General features: G+C 43.8%; 1 protein-coding gene across 5 annotated transcripts in view; it reads right to left on the bottom strand.

The window, feature by feature from the left end:
- The window catches only part of Lrrc49 (leucine rich repeat containing 49), a 110,399-nt gene that overhangs the window by 65,683 nt on the left and 23,020 nt on the right, over positions 1-21,696 (bottom strand). For 4 of the 5 annotated variants that reach the window (XM_028867330.2, XM_028867348.1, XM_028867340.2 and 1 more), the window contains 2 exons: positions 21,227-21,370; positions 5,468-5,529 (listed from right to left, as the gene is read on the bottom strand). In XM_028867330.2, coding sequence (XP_028723163.1) covers positions 5,468-5,529; positions 21,227-21,370 — 206 coding nt within the window. Of the gene's footprint in view, positions 1-5,467; positions 5,530-19,626; positions 19,729-21,226; positions 21,371-21,696 lie in introns of those variants that run through there. The other variant, XM_028867374.2, reaches the window with a different exon arrangement.

Below are 21,696 nucleotides of genomic sequence, written 5' to 3'. Positions count from 1 at the left end.
AAAAGATAAGGACCGCACTGAGAACGCTGTGATTGCTTTGAAAAAGCTGAGCTAAAGAGGTGGCTCAGTGGTTAAGAGCTTCAAATGCTCTTGCAAAAGATCCAAGTTCAGTTCCCAGCGCCCATATTATGTGGCTCACAACTCCTTGCAACTCCAGTTCCAGGAGATCTGATGCCTTCTTCTGGCCCCTAAGGGTACCTACATGAATGTAGCATACACATACATACATACATACATACATACATACATACATACACACACACACACACACACACACAGGAATAAAAGTATTTTTTTTAAGTTTCAATGGCAGAGTGCGGTAGCTTACATATGTATTCCCAGGACTTGGAATGATGAGGCAGGGGATTGCTGTAAATTCAGTAAGGCCCTGTCTTAAAAAGCCAATAAAAAAAATCACAAAACAAACAAAAAGTTTCAGTAAAATTCAGAGAAAGCTGAATCCAAAGCATTATCTGTAGTGGGTAGCCATTCCAGCTTTGATCTGGAAGTTCCAACCCCCACTGAGGCTTTCAGTCAATGGTCACGAGCCTACATGAGAGCAACACACAACTGAGCCAGTAATGGTCACGCCTACAAGGCCTCACAAACTTCAACAGCAATACAGCTGGCTCAGGAGGCTCTCAGAGGACACAGCAGTTCTCAAACCTTCAAACCAAACTCAGAGTGCAGAGCTTCAGCACAGCATTCTCACCTCACCACCAGAGAATTTCCACATTTCCATTATAACCAATGTACACAGTTCTAGAATTCTCTCTCTCTCTCTCTCTCTCTCTCTCTCTCTCTCTCTCTCTCTCTCTCTCTCTCACACACACACACACACACACACATCCACTCACAAACAAAAGAAAAATTCCATGAAACAGCATTTTCCTCACAGTGTAGGGTGCACTCTGGTATTTTCTCTTCTCTTATTTTCCTGGTCCTGAGGCACTAAGCTGGTTATAGCATCCCTGGATATGTTCTGACTTGAGGTTGTAAGACACAGGTATAATTATTTGTTTTACCAATGAGTTCTTGAACTGGGTTAAAACAGAATGGGGGGGGGCATGAAATTAGAATCTGCAAAAAGTAACTCCAAATGCTGCATTTGGCATGTGAACCCTTGGTGTCACTTAATCTGAGCAGTCTAGGATGATCTGGTTATTTTGATACGGAGAAGAAATGAAAAGGTAATTGCCAAAGGTGAAGGCAGACACAAAGACTGAGCAGAGGTATAGGGTGTCTTTAAGGAGGCTAGGTGGAACAAAATGTTGAGGGGGAGGGGAATGAGAACCAGAAGGTAGGTGTGGCCTGTTCTCCAAGTTCCCTCCTCTGGTGTGTCTCAAGAATCCAGGAGTGTTCGGACTTAGGAAGGAAATTCTGACATGTAGCAACACAGATGAACCTTGAGCATATTATGCTATGTAAAATGGGCTGCATATAAAAATACAAACATTGTAGGATTTCATTCCTGTGAAGGATCCCCCTGCAGCAATCAAATTCAGAGACAGAAAGTGGAATGGAGGTCACTAGTAGCTGAGGGTAGGGAGTAATACAGACTTATTTAGTGAGTAGACAGCTCTAGGTTTGCAAGATGAAAGAGCCCTTGAGACTGGCTGCAAAACAACATGGACACACCCCACACTACTGATATTCACATTCTAAAAACAGCATTACATTGCAAGAGTCATCATTGGAGCCTCAGGAGATTGCTTAGAACAGCGACAGCAAGTTCTGGGAGCAGACATGAGTAGGTCGTCTGGGCAAGCAGAAGGGCTAGAGAGAATATACTATCTGAACTGAGCTCAGGAAACAGAGGTCAAGGGAAGGGTTCTAGGTATATTCTGAGGGTGGAGGTCACCAGGGCAAGGTTGTAGGTACATCCTTATGGCCAAGGTCTCCAGGGCAAGGTTGTAGTAGGTATGTCTTTATGGCGGGTCACCAGGGCAGGGTTCTAAGTATTTTCTGATGGCTGAGGTCACCAGGGCAGAATTCTAGTTATGTCCTGAGGTTACAAGGGCAGGGTTCTGGTATGTTCTGATGGCCGAGGTCAATAGGAATCCTCTACTCTCAAGAGGCAAGTTTCCTTCCTGTCTGAGCACATCATCCCAAAGAAAGTCCAACTACAGATCAGATATGCTCCCTTGGGACAGCATCCTCCGCATACAGAGCTCCTGAATTTACCATCTGCATTCACAGAGCCTTTAAAAAAGCTTGTGTTGAATAAATAAATTGTCTTAGTCATTGTTTTATTGCTTTGAAGAGATGCCATGACCATAGCAACTCTTATAAAAGAAAACATTGAATTAGGGCTTGCTTATATTCAGAGGTTTGGTCCATTGTCATCATGATGAGAAGCACGGCTGCATGCAGGCAGACACAGTGCTGGAGAAGTACCTGAGAGCTCTAGATCCAGATCGTCAGGCAGAAGGAAGAGAGCCTGGCTTGGGGTTCTGAAACCCCAAAGGCCAACCCCAGTGACACACTTCCTCCAACAAGGCCACACCCAGCCCAACAAAGCCACACCTCCTAATGTCACACCCTAAGCATTCATATATATGAGCCTATGAGGGCCATTCTTTTTGTTTGTTTGTTTGTTTTGTTTTTGTTTTTCGATACAGCGTTTCTCTGTAGCTTTGGAGCCTGTCCTGGAACTCACTCTGTAGCCCAGGCTGGCCTCAAACTCACAGAGATCGAGAGTGCCGGGATTAAAGGCTTGTGCCACCACCGCCCGGCAAAAGCTTTTTTTTTTTTTTTTAAATTGGGAGCTGAGGACCGAACCCAGGGCCTTGCACTTGCTAGGCAAGCGCTCTACCACTGAGCCCAATCCCCGACCCCCGAGGGCCATTCTTATTCAAACCACCACATAAATCTATCTCTGAATTCCATAGTGAAATCTCACTTTGGAACTTTCTGTGTTTCCACAAGGTGTTTAAGTGTTGATGTAAATGAATCATTAAGAATCCAACAACTTGGTGAAAACCTAAGAAGTCCTACAATAGAAAGGGTCAATAGACTTTTTCCTCTAAATGGCCATGTGCTGGATATTTTCGTTTGCCAGACACAGTCGGCATCTCTACAGGGAGCACTAGAAGATCCTATGACACGTGCTTTAGTGTTGCTTCTTCCCTCCGTGACCTCTGCTACCCAGGAGCACTGGACTGTAGAGCCTGGCAACTCCATTCACCAGAACATGGAGTCCAGAAATGCACTGAGTTATCACTGAAGGTGATCTCTAGTGGTCTGTAGCATAGCTAACTGACATACATGCATCTTAAGTAAAGTTTACACAAATGTTTTCAAGGCTTGCTCTCCAAGAGATTTTTTTTTCCCCAGACCCAGTGTATGCACCCATGACACAGAACCTCTGGGCCATAGATATCAACACAGAACAACAGATAATGATACAAAACCTCTGGGCATAGATATCAACACAGAGCACAGATCATGATACAAAACCTCTGGGCATAGATATCAACACAGAGCACAGATCATGATACAAAACCTCTGGGCATAGATATTAACACAGAGCACAGATCATGATACAAAACCTCTGGGCATAGATATCAACACAGTGCAACATACAATACAAAACCTCTGGGCCATAGATAACAACACAGAGCAACAGATCACGATACGGAACCTCTGGGCATAGATAACAACACAGAGTAATAGATCATGACACAGAACCTCTGGGCCATAGATATCAATACAGAGCAACAGATCATGATATAAAACCTCTCAACACAGAGTAATAGATCATGACACAGAACCTCTGGGCCATAGATATATCAACACAGAGCATCAGATCCACTCCGCCCCCAACACAGATCAGGTGGAAACACTAAGCAAATCTAAAGCTTAGCCCATGGAGAAACACAGAGAAAGCAGTCACAGGGAGAACAAAAGTCTTGAAATGTTGCCTCACTTATTTCTCAGTTTCTTAGGAAAACATGCTTTTTCAGAGAAAAAAAAAATCCCACTAATCTTATTTTTCTGGCTGGGTGAACCTCCCTTCTGAATTTTGAAAGAAAGTTCTCTAGTATAGAAGCAACCAAAGCCAACTCTTTACAAGCCCAAAGTTTAGGAGTTCAGAGAGCTGGTGCCCTGGGGCCTGGGAGTAGCATAATCTATGTATAAGCAAATACATATCTCCTCAGTTGCTCACACAAACAAGAAGAAACAAGTTCACCCAGACTGGGGAAATCTAAGGGTTTGCAGCAGCTTAAACAGTGACTATGGCATACAATTCATAACAGTAGCAAAATTGCAGTCATGAAGTAGCAGTGAAAATATTTTATGGTTGGGGTCCCCACAACATGAGGAACTGTATTAAAGGGTCGCAGCATTAGGAAGGTTGAGAACCACTGTGCTAGAGCTTTGACAGTCTTTAGACAGAAATCCCCTGAAGAAAACCAATGCTGACAAAAAACTTTTATACACACACACACACACACACACACACACACACACACACACACACACACACCAGAGGGCAGCTAGAAAAGTACATGCAGACAGAGAGGGACACTGAAAGTCCTTCAGAAAACTTTCATGCTTTTCTATGGAGGAGGAGGAGGATTGCAGGGCATTTCCTCTGAAACAGCATCTCTCTAAAGTGCTCACCCTCTTCAGGATAGGGAGATGAGGTTAAACTGGGGGTGAGGGGTGAACAGAAAGATGCACAGAGCACAGAACTCCATGGTTTCTAGTCCTCAGAAGCAGAGACCTGGAGTCCAGGAAGAGTGTGCTTTTAAACTTAATGATTCCCCTTGCTCAAATTCAAGTCCAGAGAACAGCCTTGAAGAGAAACTAAAAAGTGGACAAGTCACGGAGTCAAGCCCAACAAAGATGGAGGGAAGGAGAAGAAAGACTAGGGAAGTGCGAGGTCTTTCTGCACTGGACAGTCGGCCTCTGCCTCTGCTTCAGTTCTGTAAGCTCCCACACTCACACCGAACAAGACATCATGATATAAGGACAAGGATGGCAAGCAAACTGTGTGCGTTCATATGTTCTAATAATTCTCTTAGCAGATTCACTCGAAGCAGAATCACTTGGAAGGCTGGCACGGCCTAATTCCCATGCAGCTCAGTGACAAATATAGCCTGCTTTACTAAAACTGCTCAGTGGCTGTACGGATTGCAGATGATAATTTATGAAAGAAACTAATTCGATTGACTAAGGCAGCGGCTGTCAAACAAAGGCCGGCAAATCCACACTGACAGGCAGCCCACCAGCACACTACAGAAAGGCCATGCTTTGCTAATTGCATCATCTTTAACAACAGAGGCAGAAGACACAAGCGCTTCCTTTTCCCAACAAAGAACTTTGTCACAGGCAGTCCTTCCATTTTCAAATGGAAAATCTTTCAGGACAGTCAAACTCTCCGCAGCATTGACTATCTCAAAGCAGGAGAGCCCACACAGACAAGTTATCTATTAATGACGAGTTGGGAGTTCCCACATACCTAGATATATTGTTGAAGCTGAGAAAGAGGCGTTGGAGGCAGGGCAAATTATCCACATCTCTCTAGAAGAAAACAGAAAGCAAAAAATTTATCAGTTGAAGGAAAGAAATACTGTATTAATATGCTTTCCTGTTCAGCTGCTGGAAGACATTCATGCTCCCCCGCCCGCAACCTCGCTACACCGTTCATTTCTAGTGGACTCGGAGATCCATTCTTCTCTGCTGCAGAGCGAGTGGGAGGGTTTGAGCACATCCGCAGAACAGGCTGCACCAGCGCTAGCAAGGTAAAAAGCAGTGGAGGAGCAGGAACACTGCGGCAGCGGCGGCGGCGGCGAGCCTCCTTAGGCGTGCTTTCGGGAAGGATGCCAGGTTGCTACTTCAGCATTTACTGTAGCATAGCGGGGTGATCAGGGCTTGTTCAAAGTCACTTTTCAAAGGGAGACATTCAAAAGCTTTCCAAACAATGGTACAAATTTCAAAGTGATTTGCCTCATTATTCTCCAACTGTTGGAAACAGACCATCCAGTTATAAAGACCCAATACAGGAACAATCGCCCCTAAACTAAAAGCAGATCATAGCGTCACTGGAGGGCATGATAAGGTCAGCTCCTGATCTAGGATAAACTGAAGGTTTAGACTGTATACTCACACATGTGCTAAAAGCATTTCTGTAGTATTTTCAAAAGTTGCCCTTAGTCAATACTGAAATATTTAGGCTCAGATGACTAAAAAACAATTACAAAATAAACACACCCAATTTCATTAGGAAAAAAACAAAGGAGCTTCCGAAAAGCATGACTAACTAGAGGCATGGACTCCGCAGAGGAAGTGCGGCAATTTGACTTAGTCCAGAGAAGGAGCAGCTGAGGCTGCTGTAGGTACCGGGCAGGGGTGGCCGGCAGGATGGCCACACAGCCCCGGAGGCTGAGCCAGGGCATCCCGGACTTCACACTCGGACACTTCCCATGTAAACTGTTTCATTTCCAGTACAGCATCTTCCTTCTATAGTAACTATCATTCTCATACCTCCCTGGAAACCCTGATTCACAAAGGTGAGGCGTGGTGTCTAGACTTTGCCATGGTCAAGGTATGAGTCTATAGAAAACAGGACGACAGACTAACCACCCCCACACCCCGCCCCAGCCCAGTTGTGAGTGATGAACCCTGTAAACCGGCAAACTGCAAGCCACTTCTTTCTGACTTCCCCACACTGGAGGAGGAGTGCAGATTTCATTCCAGGACCCTGTTCCCACAGGAAATGGCTGCTGCTTCTTCTCTCTCCAGAAACAAAAGTCAAGGCTGACCTGAAAGCCCTCTCTCTGGTCTCTTATTCCCAATTCCTCCTGAGCTCTATCTGAAGTACTTCTGGGCAAGAGCACTGCTGGCCCCCTGCTGGGGGGTCACACACACCGCTGGTCCCCGGCTGAGGGGGAGGGCACACACACTGCTGGTCCCCGGCTGGGGGGGGAGGACACACACACTGCTGGTCCCCGGCTGGGGGGGGGAGGACACACACACTGCTGGTCCCCAGCTGGGGGGGAGGACACACACACTGCTGGCTCCCGGCTGGGGGGAGGAGGACACACACACCGCTGGCCCCCGGCTGGGGGGGGGACACACACTGCTGGTCCCCGCTGGGGGGGGGGGGGCACACACACCGCTGGCCCCCGGCTGGGGGGGGCACACACACCGCTGGCCCCCGGCTGGGGGGGCACACACACCGCTGACTCCTGGCTGGGGAGGGCACACACACACACACTCGCACACGGCCCGGGCTGGGGATGGAGGCAGTGGCCTGCATCTATCTCCTGAGTCAGAGCACACTTTTACAGACTGCAGTCTCACTGTCTCTCCCATGCCACAGGCAAAGCAGACACACTACTTTCAAGACATGATTGTTTTACAATTAAAGTACAAACTCAAATTATTTTTAGGGACATATTAAGTTCTTTTTGACAAAATTGTAATGCTTCTGTATTTATCTTCTTTTACGAAATCAATTTTAGCAGAAGTCTACCAATTTTTCAAAATCATTAACTGTCATTTCTTGATAGTTATAAAAAATATAAAAAAATGAAAACTAAAAATCCAAATTTAGTTTACATACATCTCAATAACCACTTCTGTAGCTAGCCTTTCCAGGACTTCAAAAAGCAGAATAATTTCCTACAATATTTTTGTTGTCCCAAATTTAACATCAAGGGAAAAATAATTATTTTTTAATTTTCCTAAAGATTTTAAGATATATTTTCAAAACAAAATTCTACCATTACAACAGATATAAACATCTGTCATATCAATCAATTATCTAAACATGAGTTTCTTATAGAAAAGATGTTAAAAAGTACTAAAATATGGCCCTTCTAACGGAAGCTCTGTAAGACCCAACTAGTAGGATTCACCACCCAGAGAGGCAAAGAAGAACCCAGTCATGCCCACATGGCAGGGGCCGAGGGCAATCAAACGCAGCCTCCCTCAGACAAGCAGAGGGTCCTGGGCAAGGCAGCTCCAGAGACAAATGGAACAGATCACCTGACCATTGAGAGAAAAGTTACTGCACTCGGGCAGCTTTGCTATTGACACCTGAATCCTCAACTAATAGGCAAATGAGCTAGTTCCAATGCCAGAAAACAAACACGCAGGCCAGACAACTGAGGTTCAACACAACGCTCCAAGACTAACTTTGAAAACCTCATGTGGCTGTGTTCAACAATCCAAATCCGTTCTATCACAAATGTATCAATTTTAATTGAGCATTTAAGGCCTTATTTTTATAGAGTAATTTTTAAATGTACCTATTTTATGTGTATGTGTTTTACCTTCATGTATGTCCACACACCAGGTGCATGCCTCATGCCCCTGGAGGCCAGGAAAAAGTGTTGCATCACTAAGCTAAAGTTACAGCCAGCTGTGAGCAGCTGTGGGTGCTGGGAAGCCAAGCCCAGACCTCCAGCAGAGCAGCCAATGCTCTGAACCACAGAGCCATCCCTCCAGCCCCTGAAGGCCTGATTTTCTCTTTTTAAAGGTCTGTAGTTTTCTTTTTAAGATTTGTAGGTTTTGTTATTATTGTTTAAAGTTTATTTATTTTTTAGTTTTTGAAATTTAAATGTCATTACATTTCCCCCTTGCCTTTCCTCACTCTAACACTTCCCATGGACCCCCTCAAATTCATGGCCTCTTTTTTTAATTGTTGTTACATATGTATATTCTAAACACATAAAAACATAACCGACTCAGTTGCTCTAATATTACTTGTTTGTATATGACTTCAGGGCTAACCATTTGGTATTGGATTCCCTGGGGTGGACTTCAATAAATATCTTGCCTTCACCTTCAGAAACCAGACCAAGACTACAATGAGGTAGCAGACTCTAAGCTGAGCTTTCCTAGTAAGTTATTCTGATGGTAGAACACAAATCCATCCATCTGCTTGGCACCAAACTATGATGTAAGTATTTTGGAATGACAGAGGAAGGAGAAAGGGGATTAGAAGTCTGTAAGGATGCTCAAGCCTTATCTCTTTAAGGAAAAGCCAACAAATTCATTTTATTGTCACAGATTCAACAGTCCCGTCATATCTCTTCTGGAGGTAACTATTTCACAGGCAGACAGACTATTCTAGAGCAGCTAGAAAATTAATATAATAAGCATGAAAAGAAAATGTTCATACCTACAGAAATATTTACAGGCCACATTATTTATCTGCTCATCACCTTAAGTTTACTGCACTTGAAACATTACTGAAAATCGCATTAAACAGATTTCTAAAAGTATGATTTAAAGCATTTAACATCATTTCAAAATATAATCCTGTTAAAAATAAAGCTGAATAAATTTATGAACTCTGACTGATGAGGATTAGAATTCCTTTTTTTTCCAAAGAATGACTTTGCATATGAAGAACCTGTCTCCTCTGCTCAACACTGTTCTCCATATTCCCTTTGTAACAGAACTAGATGACTCAGCAATCTGCCTGTATAGAACATCTATTACTCATGACTCAGCAATCTGCCTGTATAGAACATCTATTACTCATGACTCAGCAATCTGCCTGTATAGAACATCTATTACTTATGACTCAGCAATCTGCCTGTATAGAATGTCTATTACTCATGACTCAGCAATCTGCCTGTATAGAACATCTATTACTCATGACTCAGCAATCTACCTGTATAGAACATCTATTACTCATGACTCAGCAATCTGCCTGTATAGAATGTCTATTACTCATGACTCAGCAATCTGCCTGTACAGAACATCTATTACTCATGACTCAGCAATCTGCCTGTATAGAATGTCTATTACTCATGACTCAGCAATCTGCCTGTATAGAACATCTATTACTCACAACTCAGCAATCTGCCTGTATAGAACATCTATTACTCATGACTCAGCAATCTGCCTGTACAGAACGTCTATAACTCAGGCTATTCTTAGGGGCTCTTCCTATAGAGGAATAAGGAAGCAGCAAGGTGAAGACACAGGGTGTAGTAAGGCAGCAAACAGGACACAGAGGACTGGAAGAAAACCATCTTTACTCTTGTTTTCATTATAAAAATCAGGGTACAATATACATACATTTGGAAAGGGATAAGTGGATTTATTGAGCATGTTTGAGAACAGGAAAGAGAAAATTATACTCCTTTTCATTAAAAGACTAAATTAATTCCAAACTACCTGTTACAGCCATCACTCTGCAGCACAGACACACGTGTTATCCAAGGACAGTAACTACTAAGCCATCATGTAGACCACTCTAACCACACATTTCTTTAAATGACAATGAAAACAGCCAGTATCTGCTCAGGTTTCTGCAAGGTATTAATACTCTTACCTGCTTTTCCAGTTTCCTACTCTTTCTATGGCAATTGCTATCAATCAATTTAGCTCCATGCAGCTTTTCTGATCTGATTTTCATCTATATACTGTTGTAATTTCACCAAAGAAAACCTAAGGAGGCATTAAAAGCCAGATTAGAAAGCAGGTGCTAACTAGGGAGAGTCCCACCCTACACTCTAGAAGCACTACTTAAACAGCTATGATTAAAAGGACTCAGCTCCGCCATGTCATAGTCAATGGTCTTCCTGTATTGAATGTGTACCTGAAATTTACATCACAAGCTAGATCTAAAAAAAATAAAATCAAATCAAAAATACCTAACGAAAGTGGAGCCTGATATACACGCCTCCAAGCCTCCCAGCAAAACTGTCTGGAAGACACAAACTCAACCAGTTTCCCAGCCTTCCAACCATCCCAAACTACTAACTTCTACAGAAAAATCTAATGAGGAAGGATGCGCTGAAGTGCCAAGTCATCAAGTGAAGAAGTGCTAAGGCAGCGGAGGAGAGAGTAACCTCCGTGCAGACTGCAGACATCTACACCTAAAAATTACAGAGACGGAAGGAAAACACGGCACTGGGGTGAGCAAGCTTTGGAGACTATGGAAAACATGATGCACAACTTCTAGAAAGAAAAAAAAGACAATTACTGAAAACTCAACAGTTAAAAGACTGAAAATCAGATTAAATAAGAGTTGTTGGGTTTTTTTTAAAGAACCAATTTCAAGGTAGAAGTAGAAAAGTAATAAGAAGGCAAAGATGCAACTGGGAGAAATTAGAATGATGGAAATAATTAAAGAGAGATTAAGAAATAAGCAATATAATAAGATGGCTTGCATCATATCCTGAGGGGTTTAGTAGAAAGAGAAAATTGAAGGCAATTTTTATGAAAATGCAGATACGGAATGTTCCCATAATTAATGAAAGACATGCAGATTCTGGAAACAAAGATACTAGATTTAATAAAAATTACCATTATTTTAAAATCTATGGAGCACCTAGAAAAAATGAAGATGGCGAATCCGTGATGGAGCAGTCTATCCCAGAGAAGTGTTAGCGGCAACTGAAGGAATCTGTGGGTTACTTCCCCACGCCCTTCATACAACAGTCTCATGCACTAAAAGGACAATTATACAAAGCAAATGTACTGAAATTCCACAGCATCATAAACTATGATCCAGGAGAGAATGGCTGAGGCACAGTGCTAGGAAGAGAAGAGCAGGTCTAGAAAAACTCATGTCTAATTATCACTTACTTTGACAAACACAACTCAGTTTAGTGGGGAAATAGGTCTTTTTAATAAAACATGGCCAAGAAAATAGATATCCATATGTGGATAAAATAAACTATCATCTACTATCTTATAGCACATAAAAAGTTAACTAAAGGTGGCTCACAGCCCTGAATGAAGAGAGAAAGCTGAAAACTTTCTAGAAGAAACACAGGATAACACAGTCATGACTCTGCAATGTGAAGAAGACTCCTCAGACAGGACACAGAGGACACCGATGACAGAGGAGGTCAAGTTATAGATGATGTCGCCCAAACTGAAAGCTTCCACATACCAAAAACTGTTCTTAAGGGCAAGCCATGGAAAATACACTCTCTTGTAGACATACAGAGAGATAGTAGGGGAGAGAGGGAGAGAAGGAGAGAGAGAGAGAGAGAGAGAGAGAGAGAGAGAGAGAGAGAGAGAGAGAAACGCAGAGAGAGAGAGAAGCAGAGAGAAACAGAAAGATAGATAGCCACAGGATGTGCGCGCGCGCGCACACACACACACACACACACACACACACACACACACACACACACAGAAACAGACAGAGAGACCAACCGACTGACCAAAGGGTTAAATCTAGGACATCATATGACTTTTCACAGCAATAGTCTAGACCCATGCTTCATCGCAGATGACAGATGAGAAAGACACTCAGTGCCTTCCCCCATCAAGGAAATGCAAATCTAAAACAATCAGAAGGGCGTAAGTGAACTACACAGATGCTCAGTGCCAACTGTCTCTGATGAATTTAGCATTTCCAATAAAGTAAGTTTCTGATAAATTCAGACATTTACATGACATTCCTTTGTTTCTACCAAGAAGAAATATAGCTTTAGGCCCATTCAAATAAACAGATAAATAAAAATAACAAGACCATCCATAGTGACTTTGTGCAGGCCAAAAGTAGAAAGAAGATTGGAAAACGAGCAAGCAAATGCTATGACAGCTTTTCTCCAGTGAACTCCAACCCAGCAATTCACAAAATGGTGATAAACATAGCAAACTGATGACTATCAAAACGTAGTAAATGCAGGGAAGAATCTATGTTTATATACTCATGTGCTACACAATGGCCTCACAGCTAATGACTAAACACACAGTATAATCTAGATGAGTGCAGGCCACACCACCCAGACTTACATGAAGTCTATGATGTCAATCCAACAACAAAACCACCTAACACTACATTTCCAAGCATGCATCCCTGCTATGACATGCTATGTGGCTGTACATACTTTATGTAAAGTACAAATGTAGACAAAACCATCCAGAGACAGACATCAGAGTACCTCTGGGATAGGGACAGGACTGACTAGAAAAGGGATGCAGGAGAACTTTCTGGAACAATAGAAACATTTCAGACATCTTGATCCAGTTGGCAGTTACATTAAAATAAAAACAAGTTGAATTATACAGCTAAGATGGTATATTTCATTGCATCTAGATTATAACTCAGCTAAGTTTAGAGGAAAGTCCTTGACACTATGGGAACATGAAGGATGCAGTATGATATGGAGGCTCCTTTCCTGTCTATAAGAATGGCCTTCAAGCAGTGACCACTCATTCTGTGTATCTGTGTAATGTGCAACTAATAAAGCAGAGCTGGAGAGAGTTCAGTGGGTAGGGCTGCTTGCCACCAAGCCTGATGACCTGGTGCTCTGAGACCAATATGATGTTAGGAGAGAGCTGACTCTTGCCAAATTGTTCTCTGGCCTCCACACCTATGCTGGGACACAACTCCCCCTCCCCTACCAGCCTGCAAAATGAGAACAGGAAAAATTCAATAAATAAAGCAAAATACGGACTATTGACATGGCTCTTACTTTGAAACTTCCTTTATCCATTTCAGAGGGTTGCCCGGTTTCTCCTCCTTCCCACTGCACCATTTGACAGGGCACAGGCAGCCTCTCTGAGCCAGGCTCAGTGATAGCATGGAACACAGCTCATGAACTCGTGGCTACACTCCTTTTACTACATTTGGTTAATAGTAGAGTAGATGGAAGTGCAGACAGTCTCTGCAGAACGGATCTATTCCACTAACACACAGCTTAGGCTCTCAGTGCTCCAGTGCCACCCATCCCTTGGGAAGGCAGAGCAATGTTTCATTTGTGCAGAGCACTGGCCTGTCACTTTGGAGACTGGCTGGCTCAGTACAGGCTTGCCTGAAGTTCCATGGTCACTAGGGCAAGCTCAGGAGCTTTGGGGAGGGCCAACACAGAAGGAATGCTGAGCTCTCGGCACAGCTCCTTAAAAACCGAACACAGTCTGAGAATTTGTATTTAAGCTGGAGAACACAGCCCCAAATGCTGCTTATGAGTACTGTGTATATTTGGGTTGAAGATCTGAGGACACATACAACACATGCTTCTACAAAACTGCTCAGTAAAGTTGTAAGTAATCAAGAGCTCTAATACATAGTCATGAAAGGAACAAGTTGTCAGGAAGAAATATCGATTTCAAAGTTTTGTTTTTTTTTTTAAAGATTTATTTGTTTATTATGTATACAGTGTTCTGTTTGTATGTATGTCTGCACATCAGAAGAGGGCGCCAGATCTCATCACAGATGGTTGTGAGCCACCATGTGGTTGCTGGGAATTGAACTCAGGACCTTTGGAAGAGCAGTCGGTGCTCTTAACCTCTGAGCCATCTCTCCAGCCCCTCAAAGTTTTATTTTCTAGAATATAACTTCAAAATATTGACCATGCTCTAGACAAATATTGATGACCTGCTAGGCAATATAACAAACTTCAAAGAACCAATCCACATTCATTGGACACAAAGCAATTAAATTAGAAAAGACAGCTATAATAAACTGAATAAGAAAATCATATATTTCAAAAATTAAAGATATAATCCAGGAGCTGGAGATGGGGCAGAAATACAGATTGGGTGACCAAAATAAAAACAAGCAGGACAACAATTATCCTAAGATTAAAAGAAACTACCAAGACAGCGAAGACTGCCCAAAGTCAACATCACCCAGCCAACTTCCCAATTAACCTTCACCACGTGTCCAAGGAAGGCAATATCTTTACCTCGTATCTGGAGATTCTAAGGAGGAAAGCAAAGGAGGAAATCAGAGGATATGCAAGTGAGAAGCCCTTTGTAATCTCCTCTGGGGCATCACAGAATGAGTGCCAGAAAAGGAAGAGGAAAAGGAATTGCAGGTCATCTCAAGTATTGTAGATATAAATATTACAAACAACCTCAGCAAATGCCTTCAGAACTGTGCACAAATTTCAGGCCAGACTATGTAAGCAAGATGCTAAAATGACCTAAGGCTCTTGGAAATTATTTTGAAAGCTCTGTGGATTTAAGAATGGAATCTAATATGACCTATGTAGGAGTTACAGAAAATATTTTAATAAAATTCAATTATCATTCATAGTATAAACTTAAAGCAAATTAAAAATAGAAGACAATTTCTTAGGCTGGAGAGAAGGTGAATTCTTGCCTATGAGTCTGAATCCCCAGTCCACATGTAAAGAGCTGGCATGGCTGTACACATCCATATCTCTGTCTCAAGGCAATACAGTGGCTGCGCACATCTGGATTTCCTGTCTTGAGGCAACGAAGTGGCTGTGCACATCCGTATCTCTTGTCTAGAGGTGATACAATGGCATTGTTAAGTGCAAGATGCTCCAAGTCCTGCCCTGCTCTGCGTGCACACTTATGGGCTCAGCACCACGCACTCACATGCATACAACACTCACAGGTTCTTCAGGTTGATAAAAGGCAGCTAATGAACGTAGCTGGTGATACATTTTCTTTAAAACTGGCAACAATGCAAGACCCCCCTTGTACTCCGCTTCAGCCTAGTCTCAAGGCTCTTCTAGTTCAATCAAACACAGAGTCATCACACTCAGCATCCGGTAAGGACCCTTCACTTGATGGCACCTTCGACATGTCCACACATGACAGAGGGCAACAGGCTCCTCCAGGCCTCTCCTACAAAGGAATTCATTTGACTTGCCGCCTCACTCCTTTCTCCCCTGCCTCTCCAGCCTTCCACACTGGTGACAAGGTCTCCAAACACTCAAACATACAGCGAATATAGAATGATTGGTAGGAAACTGCTGTTACTTGTTTAGAAAAAACTAACAACCGAAAAAATCGAAATGGAACACCCATTTAGATAATTCACAGACATATCACTAGAATGAGTGTTCAGAGCAAGATTGCTATAGATAAAATCAATAGACCAAAGTCAACAATGGTTCCACATGCTACCAACAGTAACAAATCAATTTCTTAACCAACATGTTATTATATTAACAAAAACTAAGATAGATGGGAAGAAACGTAGCAAAAAGCATGTCAGCTCTCCGTGGACTTTCAAGACAACTGACGTAACAGCTCTGCATCTCCCGGCCGTCCAGTGTTCTGTGCTGCTCTCCACAGACAGAGAAGGGGCCTCTCTGCTCTCTTCTCCCACCCCAGCCCTCCTTGGCTGCCTATCGTTCTTCCTGTAGGGCTGAGGACTCATGGTATGTCTACTCTGGCATGTCTGCTGTTGTCCTTCTTCAGCTCAGGTTTGGTCAGTGATGCTGGTGAGACTTTATGTGTAAGCTCTGACATCCTAGGAGACACAGCCTCACAGCAAACTCCCTGATCCTCGGCTCTTCAGTCTTTCAGCCCCCTCTCCCAGAGACAATCATCTAATTGCATTTTTTTTTTTTTTAAAGAAGACAACAGGAAGGAAGGAGCTGATCTCTCATTGGTCAAGAAATCAGTTTAGTTGCTGAGACCAAGGTATCTTCAGAGCAATATTTTCAATGAGATAGAAGAGAATAGATAAGAATGTGTGGTTCTCAGAGAGGCAGGTGTGTGTCCTTGAAATGGTTTCATTTTCTGTAATGGGACCATATGGACGTGTATGGAGCAGCCATGCTTCAGTATTAACTTGTTATCATAGACCATAACAAAACATTCTGTCTATAAAGAAGCTGTTACACATGTGCACAAATGTATGAAATGTTACTTGTGCCACCTATAGTAATGAAAAATTGCAAACGATATGACTGTCCAGTATTAAATTGTAACCCTAAGATAGAATACTATATTGCTACCAAAATTAGTGAACTAGAGCTGGAGGTACTAGAATGGATGACTCTCATGGATCAGTAAGAGCAAAATACAGAAGATATGAGCCACTAGATGGTGTCATACACAAAACACTTAAAGGCATGCAAACCCATTACTACTTATGGCTTAGGAATTTTAAACTGGACTGAGTGGGACTGGGAGGTGGCTTGGTGGTAAAGTACTAACTGAAGTGTGTAAAGGCCTAGAGTTGATCTCTAGTGTTATGAATTATTATGCGGGGCAGGGGGGACCTCCCCTCCCAAGGGTATCCCGTGCATGCAGGGAACCATACAGGCATGCTGGGAAGATGTGGTGGGGGGAACGACTGGTGGGCAACTAACTCCATGTGGGCATGGCAACGAGTGGACGTCCACAGCCCAGAGGCCGCCTCCATGCGGGCATGGCTTATTATAATAGAAAGACAAAGAGAAGATAAGAAAGGAGAGAGAGAGAGAAAGAGAGAGAGAGAGAGAGAGAGAGAGAGAGAGAGAGAGAGAGAGAGAGTGTGTCGAGGGATGCACACCTCATGGGAGTGGAGGGAGAAAGGGGCGGAGTTTTTCCTTAAGAAGAGGCTGCTACATCAGGCCACAGTGGGGCAGGACCAGAATATTAACACCTAGCACTGTAAACAAAAGGAGATGGAAACAGATGTGTGTGAGAACAAGTAACAGCAATCTCAGGGCGAGGCTACTTCTGTGAGAAGACAGTGGCAGGGAAAGGAACCCAAAGGCCTGGACTGTGCTCAAAAGGATCATTTATTCAGCTGAGTGAGAACTACCAACACTGATGTATTAGCTCCAGTTATTGTGGATGTTTTAAGTTTTGGGTTTTTGTTTGTTTGTTTGTTTGTTTGTTTTTTCTTGAAGCAGAGTCTCACTCTAGGTCACACTGATCTGGAACTCACCATGAAGCTTAGGCTGGACTTGAACTCGTGGTAAGCCTCCTGCTTCTTTAGCCTCCTGAGAGTTGGGAGTACAGGCCTGAGCACCACCCCTGAGTTCTAAATTTTAAAAGGGGACACCACCATGGAAACTAAAAATATGTTTAGCTCTACAATGACCCAATTTCCATGAAAGGACCGGCAAACAAACAGGAGTCCTGACTCTGAATACATGAGAGGTTTCTGGTCCCAGGTAACATGCAGGGAACAGGCTTCCCTCCCAAGGCTCAACAGAAACACACTACCCTAACTAAATTCTCAGAAAGCGGGGGAGCAGTCACGGACAGATCGCCATTTTGGATGGATTTCAGGAGGCCGGTGGAACTTCCCAAGAGATGGCCCTGAGCAAGAGGGACTGCAGCTGGGAACCACCAGAGAGATGCTGCACTTCACACAATCCCTTGGATGGGAGCCCATGGCACATGCTCAGTCTGGACACGCAAAGATCAGGTCTGGGAGGCATGCATGAAGCATATTGGAGAGGTATGTAATTTAACATCTGTCTGCTCAACAGCAATTCCTGAACCAACCCTAACCCTACCCTACCCCCATCCCTGGTACACATCCAGAGAGGCTGGGTGATGGAGTCCTCAGCAGGATGTGAAGTAGGTGAGACAGAGAGGGAGCTTCCTCTGGGAAGAGGGTTAGTAATGGCAGTGGCAAAAACAGACTGGCTGGGGGGGAGGGGACAGGAAGGGCCTCTCATCCAGCACAAAAGCAAACAAAGTCCTTCCGCCCAAGTAAAATCTTCCTTATCTCAGCAATTAGCTCATGAGCCGCAGTTTCCTCTCCACTCAGCCTGAAGGGATGTCCAGTGTGTCCAATACACCAAGTTACACAACCCAGTGATCAACCGAGACAGAGACAGAGAGACCCCCACCCCGCCCCTCATGGCTAAAGACGGCTTAGACACCCAAGCCCCTACCCAATATTTTAAAGTCACTAGTTGAAGGGCTGGGGGACATTCAGTGTCAGAGCATTTGCCTAAAGGGTACCGGACAGGGCTGGAGAGGTGGCTCAGTGGTTAAGAGCATGTACTGCACTTCCAGAGGCCAGTTTAGTTCTGAGCACCCACATCGGCAGCTCACAACCACCTAGAACCCCTACTTCAGAGGCATCTGCACCCACACTTAAAAAAAAAATCCTAACGATCACCAGACACTATATAGAAAAAAAAAGGCCAAATGTGGTGGGAGCACACCTGTAATCTCACACCTGGGAGGTGGAGGCAGGAGTATTAGGGGTCAATCCTTGGCTACAGAGGGAATTAAAACCAGTGTGGGCCCCATGAGACCCTGTCTCACCACAAATCTCCCACCCCCAACCCCAAAGAAAGAATAAGTGTGGTAACTGAACCTAAGGGCAGGAAAAGATGAAAATAAAAATGTAACCTCAGATTGAAAAGTCTTTTGGATGTTTTAAGCAAAGGTTACATGCCAGACATGGGAGCTTACACGTTTCATCACAGCACTCAGCAGGACAGGCAAGTAGATCCATGTGAGCGCCAGGCCAGTCAGAGCCACATAAGAAGGCTCTGTCTGAAGAGGGAGAGGGGGAGACAGACAGACAGACAGAGAGGGAGAGAGGGAGGGAGGGAGAGGGGGAAAGAGGGAGGGAGGGAGGGAGGGAGAGAGAGAGAGAGAGAGAAAGAGAGAGAGAGAGAATAAAGAGAAGGGTGTTGTAGAAATAATTTAACTTAAGATCTGAACTACACCCTTGTCTACCTTACATGTACATTCAACTTCTTGCATTACCTGCATTATACTTATCATTATGAAATATATATTCATGATACTGTTGTCTTTTTAAGTTTCATGAATGGATACAATTTCCTTTCCCACAGCTGCTTCTGCGGCAGCTGCCACAGCGGTGAGCAGAGTCAACACTCACTCACATGTAATCAGTGAGTTCCCAGCTGAGTGGCATGTGCTTTCCCAGGGAAAGCCAAACTCTGGACAGGAACATGCTAGGGCAGCAGACTGCTGCCCACAACTAGCAGGAGCTCTTTGGATGCTTACCGGCCCCAGTATCCGAGGATAGACTGAGTCCTGACTGAGCAGCTTGTGAGGATTCAGCAGCACAGCCAAGTAATCCAGTCTGGAAGCTCTGAAAACAAACAGCTCCACTCCACCACTTCATCCAACCAGCGGAGGCCTTGACACGATTCAGAAATAACTGTGCAATAGATCAGGTCTTAGGGAAGGTTCTGAGTGTATCCTCCCTTCAGAAGCCAAGGCACTAGCTTCCTTAGACTTTCTGGGAGAAATGAAAGTGAAACCAATCCATACAGTGGAGCATCGTCTGTCCCCCACATCTGCACACCACAGAGAGCACACTGTGTTCTCTAAGGAAGGGGTTCTGGGAGGGTGTGCCTTTGAAAGCTCATGCATGACATCAGAGAGCCCAGATTCAGCTTTTCTCCAGTGTTGACACAAAGGAAACTTTTAAAGTGATGATAATGCTGCCATTGGGTTGTCCACAGGGTTGGCATCGTATCACAAAACTGAAGACGCGTTTCTAGCACCTCCACCTTTGTGTTAATACACAAGGCCTCCGCATCAGACTACTATTTAGTTACCCACTTCCAGCAAAACCATCAGGTCCTTCTGCTGGGGAAGAAGTAAGGGTAGTCACCCTATGGCCTCTGGGAACTGAACCCAGGTCCGTACTCCACAGCAGAGGAGGTCAAGTTCTCATCATGGAGGAGGAGAGCATCACATGATCGTAAGCCCCACTCTTAGGATTCTGCCATCACAGCACTGTCAAGCCCAGGCGTTGTCACCGTCCTAATGCGCCAACCCTTCTACAGAGGTCCTCATGCTGTGGTGACCCTCAACCACGAAATCATCTCAGTCGCCACTTCAAAACTGTCATTTTTGCCTCTGTTATGAATCGTAATGTAAATATCTGTGTTTTCTGATGGTCTTAGGCGACCCCTACGAAAGGGTCACTCGACCCAAGAACCACTTCTCAAGTCAGTTTGAGGGCTCAGGTTTTGTCCCCACAATATGTATGTCTCTTTCCCCTCTGCTCACACTGTCCTAAGCTGTTGTTATGTCCTCTTTTACAGTCAGCAAGCCAAGAGACACAAGTGACAACCGAGCCCGATTACTTCATCTTTAAACAAATCTGAAATGAGACCCAGACAGGCGCAGTGTCTCACCCAGGGTCACACAACTGATTAGGGGTAAAGCTGAGACCCGACGTAGGCCTCTGCAGCCCTGTGCACTCCTCCTTCATCAGGAGGCCTCCTGGGAACTGCAGAAGACAATCTCATGGACCTCTACATCTTCCCTCTGCGTCTCTCCTGGGTACACACCAATACCCTTCCCATCTAACTCAGTACCCATGGCAGAGGATAAGGAGCAGTAGTCAGGAACACCAGCTGCTTCATTTAGAGGACACTTCTACCATTTGTAATTTTATATTTACCTTTGAAAATAGAAAACACCTCCTTTTCAACATATTACAAAGCTCTATAGTTATATTCACAATTTAAATTCAGAAAAAAAAAAAAACCTAAATAACTTCAGATTCTGCATTACACACGCGATGCTGAACTATCATCACTTCCTCCAAAGAGAAGCGGGGTCCATCTGTAGTCACTGTGGTACTCACCACAAAGGTGATCTGATTGTGTCGGAGGTTAAGTTCAGTTAGCGAATCCAGACCATTGAGATTGTCAACGTGACTCAAGAGGTTCCTGGCAAGGTTTAAAACTCTCAAATCACACAAATGATTAACATTTTCAATTTTGGTGATCTGAATGAAAAAAAAAAAGGGCAGGGAGAAGCATGATTAGCATGGGCATGTCATAAAACTCCAAAAATAAAATATTCAAGTCACCAGATTTAATGACAAGTTTATACCGAGACATTCATAGTCCATCTAAGCATCTCACTGCAAGTCCTATGAAGTCATTCAACTTGTGAAAATTAGCTAAGGATCCTAGTGACAATTTGACCCTAACAAACAATCGAGAAACATAAATTTCCTCAAATAACCATGAGTCCCTTTGGAGAAGCTCTAAGGCTGCCAGCTCCTCCATGTACACACAACCTGTCATACAGAAACTGACTCTGGCCCCA

Source organism: Peromyscus leucopus, chromosome 7 (assembly GCF_004664715.2).
Source record: "Peromyscus leucopus breed LL Stock chromosome 7, UCI_PerLeu_2.1, whole genome shotgun sequence".
NCBI lineage: Eukaryota > Metazoa > Chordata > Mammalia > Rodentia > Cricetidae > Peromyscus > Peromyscus leucopus.
Note: the sequence above shows the minus strand (reverse complement) of the source record. Positions and strands in the feature narration are given on the sequence as shown.